This window comes from Papaver somniferum, chromosome 7 (assembly GCF_003573695.1).
Source record: "Papaver somniferum cultivar HN1 chromosome 7, ASM357369v1, whole genome shotgun sequence".
Lineage (NCBI taxonomy): Eukaryota > Viridiplantae > Streptophyta > Magnoliopsida > Ranunculales > Papaveraceae > Papaver > Papaver somniferum.
In genome coordinates, this window is record NC_039364.1 from 20,701,967 (window position 1) to 20,710,047 (window position 8,081).

Here is an 8,081-nt window from a genome sequence, read left to right on the forward strand (position 1 = left end):
GAGCCATTATTTGTTACGTTAAGTGCCGTTGACAGGCCTAGTTCTGAGCCGATATCCGAAATATCCCCGATATATCGGCCGATACGGCCGATATTGACTACACTGCTTGTAGTACAACTAATAATCCCTAGCAAAGGAAAACCTCTTACTTAATTACACTCATTTATTCTTTCGTACTACGACAAAGAGTCTCCAGGAATAGAAGGGCTCACTAAATCACATTGTTCTATTGTATGAGAAACTTTGCCTTCGTTCCAAACTTTTAATTCATATGTCTGTAAGAATGCTAATAAGAGTTTTATGTTTATTCTTAGATTACCACACTATGTAACCGTTTCAGTTTCATTTTTGAGCCTGAACCGACCGAATCTGATGGACCTGGACAAGGCTCGCATCTATACCAATTTAAATTTGGGAGAATTGATAGGCCATTTAGATACACCTTAGTTTAGCGACACAATTTCAAAACGCTTTCTGAAAGCAAAAATTAACATTTTGTGAAGCAAAATCTATTTGCTTCTGACTTGTAGGATCAACTTCTCCTTCTTCTCCAAAAGCTCTTTAACTTTAGGTATGGAATCACACTCCAAGGTTTTCCTTCCCAAGAAAATAAAACAAAAGCCTAAAATTAATCTAGGGGGATTTTGCGTTTCCCCCCCAAAATAAATGGCTATTTTGCATTTCCCCCTTTTTTAATTACTAATTGGTGAAACCCCAATATGGATGTGCCGTAACTGACAGTTAAATCCTGCACGTGTAGTGCATGTGTGACTATAATAAAATAACATAATGAAAATTCCAAAATTAGCTACACGTGTTTGAAGAACAATGATTTGATATCTTGCGGTTGCAATCAACTGAAATGGATGAACGGACAGATATCAGATCTCTTTCTTCTTCGTCATCTCCTTCGTCTTCGCCAATATTTCTTTGCAACTAATTCTCCGGGGAAAACAAAAAAACGCAAATTAATCTCCCTCAGTTTCTTTTCCCTGTCATCGTTTAATTCCTAAATCAGATGAACAAAACCAAGATGAAAAATACCCAAAACTAAACCCTAATTGGATTTGAGAGATAAATTCAATCCAACATCACCACCCATAACAGCAGCAACAATAAAATTGATGCGGGCATGGATTTTGATATATTATAATTGATGTTCTCAGGGGATCAACAATAAAATTGATATGGGAAACAACAACATTTGCTTATAGAATTTACTAATTGATCATGAGTTATCACATGATATATAAGTTCTTGAATTAAGATTTTCACCATGGTTACTTAACTACAACAACCTTTTGAACTCTCCATTAATGGCGTCACTATATAATCCAGTAGGAAAATCTTCTCTGGATATGCTTTGGTTTGGATAAAGATTTGGTGATTGCGTGAAGGGCGTTTGAGTATTGTGAAAAATTGGGAGTGATTTTTTAAGGTTCCAGCAATGTGGAATCCGATAACCGAGTAAAATTATAGGAATGAGGTACAACGGCGATGTTGTGTTCTTTGTTTTTCTTTTTGTTAATGTGAAAGCTAGGCTCAGAAGACGCCACGTATAAGGTAACTATCTCTACTTGCATTGTCATCATTTAATATCACACGGGTGCACTGCACGTGTTGGATATAACTGGCCAGTTACGGCGCATCCACGTTAAAGGGAGTTTCACCAATTAATAATTTAAAAAGAAGGAAACGCAAAATTATTTACTCCGAGGGGAAAATGCAAAATCCCCCATTAATCTAACATACCAAAATTTAATTTAACCGGTATTAAATCTCAAATCAAGTAACTTGCATTAAATAGTCACTCATTATACACCCACCTAAAGCCATTTCCGTCCATATTTATTCCCTTCCTTTTAATACAGACTGATAAAATTTTTATTATTATGACAGAAAAAAAACAGCACCTCCGTTTTTTCCTCCTTACAAAACCCTCTGTTCAAAACCAACACACAAACAAATTTCTCTGTTTTTTTCTTTTCTTTTTCCTTCTTCTTCTCTCCTCATCAGAAAAAAAAAACCCACGCCATGAAAGAAAAAGGAAAAAGAAACCCATTTCTCAAAAACCTAATTCCTCCATTCTCAATCACCATCTTCCTGTTCTTCTTCTTCACAATCTTTTGCTTCTCATTGGGTCTTTCTGCAGATGCAGATGTGATTCAAAAACTTGCAGAAGCCATTAAACCAAGACCATCAGGATGGTCAGGACCAGACCCATGTGAATGGCCTGGTATTAAGTGTAATGGTGGTAATGTTCAAATAATTGATTTATCTCAAAAACTATTATCTGGGTCATTAGAAAAGGTTGATTTCAATCAGCTTACTCAGTTACAAACCCTTACTTTACAAAACAATCGATTTTCAGGTCCAATACCTAGTTTTTCTGATCTTGCATTTCTTAAAGAACTCTTCTTAGATACCAATAATTTCACTTCTGTACCACCAAAGGTCTTTTCTGGGTTAACAAGTTTACAAGTTATAAGTGTGAGCGAAAATTCTGATTTAGAACCATGGAGTTTACCTGAAGATCTGACACAATCAACAAATTTGGTTACAATTTATGCAAGTAATTGTCATCTAAAGGGTTCTATACCTGATTTTATTGCTGGGTTTGTGAGTTTACAGGATCTAAGGCTTTCTTACAATGATCTTACAGGAGTACTTCCAGGGAATTTGGCTACATCTTCATTGAAGAATTTCTCTGTCAATAATCAGGTAACCGGTGGTTTGTCTGGTACTCTTGAAGTTCTTGGAAAAATGACAGATTTAGTTCAAGTTTGGGTTAATAAGAATAAGTTTACAGGTGCAATTCCTGACTTGTCGAATTGTACTAATCTTTATGATTTAAACCTGAGGGATAATCAATTAACTGGTGTTGTTCCACGTTCATTGACGGAACTTCCTTCATTGAGGAAAGTTGCTTTATCTAATAATAAGTTAATGGGAGAGTTTCCGACTTTCAAAGCTGGAACTGATGTAACTATCAAAGGGCAGAATAGTTTTTGTAAAGAGGAACCAGGTCCATGTGATCCTCAAGTGACTACATTGTTAAAGATTGCTGAAGCATTAGGGTGGCCAGCTACTTTAGCTGATAAATGGCAAGGCAATGATGCTTGCCAAGATTGGCCTTTTATTACTTGTGATAATCAAAAGAAGAATGTTACTGTTGTTAATCTTGCCAAGAAACATTTTGCGGGTACGATTTCACCAGCGTTTGCGGAACTTGGTTCGTTGAAGAGTTTGTTCTTGAATGATAATAATCTTACAGGTTCAATTCCTGATGGTTTGTTGAACTTGACTCAGCTTCAAACTGTTGATGTTAGTAACAATGATCTCTCAGGATTAGTTCCTGCATATCCCTCAGAAAAAGTTAAACTGAAGTTCGACGGTAATCCAAATTGGGGTAAAGTGATAGCTCCTAGTGGTTCTCCTCCCAGTGGTGATCCGTCGTCTCCTGATGGTCAACCTGGAGCACATAAGAATGCTTCTGTATCAGCAGGTATGATAGCCGGTGTTGTAATTGCTGTAATTGTTTTTCTGGCTGTCGCATTGTTAGTTGGTTATAAATATTTCAAGAGAAAGCACCACGTGGAATTTGGGAGGGTTCAAAGTCCTCCTAGAAATGGGAAAGAAATTGCAAGGGGTACTGGAACTGCGGGCAGTAGTAGTAGGAATGGCTATGGTGGTGTTGCCACTGAATTGACCAGTCAGAGCAGCGGCGACAACAACAGTGAAGCTCAGTACTTTGAAGGGGGTAACGTCACGATTTCTATTGAGGTTCTTCGACAAGTTACTGACAATTTCAGTGAGAAGAACATATTGGGCAGGGGAGGATTTGGAATAGTGTATAAAGGAGAACTTCACGATGGCACTCAAATAGCAGTGAAGAGAATGGAATCGAATTTAATGGGTACAAAGGGATTAAATGAATTTCAAGCAGAAATTGCAGTTCTAACCAAGGTTAGACATAGGCATTTGGTGGCCTTATTGGGATTCTGTGTTAATGGGCACGAGAGGCTTTTGGTGTACGAGTACATGCCACAGGGGACTTTGAGCCATCATTTGTTTGAGTGGAGTCAAAGTGGAGGCAATCCTCTTACATGGAAACAAAGGGTTTCAATAGCATTGGATGTAGCCCGAGGAGTTGAGTATTTGCACAGTCTAGCCCAGCAGAGTTTCATTCACAGAGATTTAAAGCCTACAAATATTCTTCTTGGGGATGATATGAGAGCCAAGGTTGCAGATTTCGGTCTTGTAAAAAATGCACCTGACGGGAAGTATTCACTTGAGACACGATTAGCAGGAACATTCGGATATCTTGCACCAGAATATGCTGGTATGTGCATTTTTCAGATTCTTTTAGTTACTTGATAATGCTTGAACTAACTATTTAGATTAGAACTTCTTTTTTTTCTTTCTCAAAACATTTCATTTTCGAAAGAATGAGTTAGAGTTCAAACGTTTCATATGTTCAATTAGTTCTATAGTTCTAGATGTTCAATTACTTCTAGATATCTTAGTATTTATCATCTTGAATATATTTAAGCACATAAAAAATATATTGCTGATCCTTAGATTAGTCAGAGTTAAGAAATAAATGTTTGTGAGAACTGTTGTGCCTCTCTGCTACTTGACATCGGGCAAAATCTTTGGTGTTTCTTGCTTTTCCTATGTGATTAGACTTTAGAGTATTAACTGCGCAGTAAAGTGCTCTCTTATTCAGTAACTGGTGGTAAAGATTTTTGAACTCTTCAGTCTAGTACATTAAAATTTGAAGTTATCTGTGATTTTTTTGGTTTCGTCCAAGTAAAGTGATCTCTTTGTCCCAATATTGAACCGATCGTCTGTCATCATTGCAGCTACTGGCAGGGTGACAAGAAAGGTGGATGTGTATGCATATGGAGTTGTATTAATGGAAATACTCACTGGTAGAAAAGCTCTGGATGAGAACTTGCCAGACGAACAATCTCATCTCGTAACATGGTTCCGTAGAGTCCTCATCAACAAAGATAGTGTCAGAAAGCATATTGACCCCACACTTGACCCAGATGATGAAACTTACGGGAACATTTTGACAGTGGCTGAACTTGCTGGCCATTGCACGGCTCGTGATCCTTCTCAGAGACCTGAAATGGGACATGCAGTTAATGTACTGGGTCCTCTAGTAGAACAGTGGAAACCTACTCGAGATGAAGAAGAAGATGCATACGGAATTGATCTCCATATGAGCCTCCCTCAAGCTTTAATGAGATGGCAGTCAGATGAAGGAACTTCGACGATGGCTACTGGTCATTATTCTCATACGCGCACTTCTAGTCTAGGAGACAGTCAATCAAGTATACCCACCAAGCCATCCGGATTTGCTGACACGTTTAATTCAATGGATTGCAGATAAGAAAAAAACGGTTTCAAACTGATTAACCTCGGGTTTAGTCAGCAAAGAAAGTCAGTTTTTTTGTATTTTTTCAGTTTTAATTTTACTTCCACGTTATAGATCATTCTTCTTCTTCTTTTTAGTTTGTTCTTTAAAGTGTCTTGAAATCCTTCAAGAAAAGAGTCATTTTTTCTTGGTTTGGATTCTGTTATGTAAAGCAAGCTAACAGGTTGTTCTTAGTTTTGGTGGCTATTTGATGAGAAAGTGAACATTTGAGCGTGGGTGATTTTTAATGCAGAAAACTAAAGAGAAGAAATAGAAAGACAATTTGTAAGATAATCTTTGTTAATTACTGAATGCTAAACCATTTTTATGATTGCCTAGTATGTTTTAAATTCATTTATGATGTGCAAGGAGAAATTACAGTGCTGACGAATTTTGAGTTCAGGTTCTATATGTCACCGCTACGCCTGTTGCAATCTGCTAGAGAGACAACTACCTCTGCTGCAGCCTCCCGAGGAACTTATGCAATATGTGCTCATATTGTTGTTTTTTTTTTTTTCAAGTTGTGGTGTGAAAACAAAGTAGAACTAATAATAGTGTGCATGATCTTGTTATAATGCCAGCAAGATTTTAAACCTTGAGCAATCTGAATCAAACTTTTCCTTTAGAGTACAGCTTGGAATTTGTTGGTTACAAGCTGTTGGAAAGAAACTTGGTTGGTTGGTTTTGTGTTTTTTGGTTGATATTTTATTGGACCAAAAATTTAAGTTTATGGTTGCTTTCTCACATGGGAAGTAACACAACTTATTCCGCCCCCACATGTTCTTCTCATGAGTCATGAACCCTGTTTTTTCTTTTTCTTCTAAATTCTTCTATTTTTTGTGAAATATTTTTTTTATGTCTTTTTTGATCGGCTGTTTATTGGTTTAAATTTCTTTTGTTTTAAGATAAGAAATGGAGTGATGGAGACAGAGAATTTTGCTGCTTGACTACTATGGATATTAATTAATAAGGTTTTTAAAATTAAAAGTTACGGGAAGGAATTGCGGTTATTGCCCCCACCTGCTTTAAGTTTTTTCTTTGTACTTTGGAAAAAAATGTCTTAATCTGCAGCCGGATTTCTTCGTGCACGAGTTTTTGCTTGTTCTCTTAGGTCATTTTGTGCATTTTTTTTCTTACTTTTCTGCTATCCTGGCTCAGTCACATTTTGCAGACAGTTTTCCATTTAGCTGTTCTTTGTGGGAGAGAGCACTGCCTTTATAAATTGGGGAAGGATCCGTTCACATGGTTATAATGACATAATCCATTAACATGATTGTCATTTTTTCTACCAAACCTAACCGGCAATGAATTTAAAGCTAATATTTTGGCGACATGTTTCTCGTATAAAACTCTACATTCCGACTAAAAATGAGAGAATTCCGAAATACGAAATTTCATCATCCACAAATTTTAATTTCAACCGTTAATTTTGAAAAGTTGATATTCAAAATGGTAGATAGTGGTCTTGTACATCTCGGAATGCTATCATTTTTGGTGGGAGTGTAGAGAATTATAAGAAGAACATGTCATCAAAAAATTAGCCTCAAATTCATTGACCGTTGGGTTTGGCAGAAAAAATGACGTTAAAATGTCAAGATTATGTCATTATACTTGCAAGTTAGCCTAAACAGTCAAGAAAATGAATGGTGGGGACTTGTGAGACTAGCACGGATTAAAAGTTGCTTATATTAATTCAAGAAAGTGAAGTAGAATATTTGGCTTTTTGATTTGATATCTTTGCCAACCCTGATTTGATACATCATAATATTGTGTTTTATCAATCAAAATAAATTTTGAAAATGGAGTGGAGTGGCCTCACAAAAATGAATATAATGATGCACTGATTGCGGCAGAAATCATTGCTTTTGTTCAGGATAATGTTTGAGAATGACAACGACTTTGGCAAGTTAGGCAGAAGAACCAAACCAAACCAAACCAGTTTTTTTAAGTTAGCTGTGGGATTGTCATGTCCCCAGCAGACCCAATGAATACTCGATTGCCATCATCACAAGAGCTTGGCGTTATGCATTTTTCACCCGTATGTTACAGACATCGCTAGGATAATAGCAATTGGCATTAAGATTTGGGCCAATCTAACTTTAGCAACTGGTCCATCTAAATAAATGTACAGCTGGTCGATGTTGACTTCATATTTTGTTCGTCGCACAGGATGGCAGAAAACCGGGTACTATGTGAAACTGTTTGCGGCCTCGGTCCCAGTTTAAGGGTTTGTAGCGGCACCCACAAGCTTGATTAAGGAATACTCGGTGGCTGCGTTAATCTACAAGTCTTGTATACAGAAGATTCAGTGAAGCAAGTTTGTATGCCACTCTGAGCAATGTTGAGATATTGTTGACGATTGAGGAAGATAGGGGGAACAAAAAACTTGGGCCAGTTAAGCCGACTAGGTGAACGTGTGTAACACACCTATTTTGAGGCATACTTAATTTTTTTTCCTGGCGTTTTTAGGAGCCACTCAAAAGGATTTAGGGGCCAACAATAAAACAAAAAAGGTCACCCAAAGGGAAAATGTAGCCAGCATTTATCTCGCGTAATTCGTTATGGCGAAATTACCCTTATATATTCGGAGGATATGATAACATTGTTACCCTCCGAATGCAATCGGAAGCCAAAATCATTCCCATACTTCCGATTG

General features: G+C 37.1%; 1 protein-coding gene across 1 annotated transcript; it reads left to right on the forward strand.

Moving 5' to 3' along the window:
* The first annotated feature begins 1,895 nt into the window (after positions 1 to 1,895).
* Positions 1,896 to 5,766, forward strand: LOC113296640 (receptor-like kinase TMK4). The gene is made up of 2 exons (XM_026544941.1): positions 1,896 to 4,342; positions 4,866 to 5,766. Exons 1-2 carry the CDS (start codon positions 2,035 to 2,037, stop codon positions 5,399 to 5,401), a joined length of 2,844 nt encoding a protein of 947 aa, XP_026400726.1. The 5' UTR covers positions 1,896 to 2,034; the 3' UTR covers positions 5,402 to 5,766.
* The last annotated feature ends 2,315 nt before the right edge of the window (positions 5,767 to 8,081 follow it).

Bases quoted from the DNA above. Each gene is read 5' to 3' on its own strand.
- LOC113296640 (XM_026544941.1), top strand. From the start codon at position 2,035: ATGAAAGAAAAAGGAAAAAGAAACCCATTTCTCAAAAACCTAATTCCT. The intron at 4,343-4,865 runs GTATGTGCATTT...TCATCATTGCAG, and splicing joins TCTTGCACCAGAATATGCTG to CTACTGGCAGGGTGACAAGA.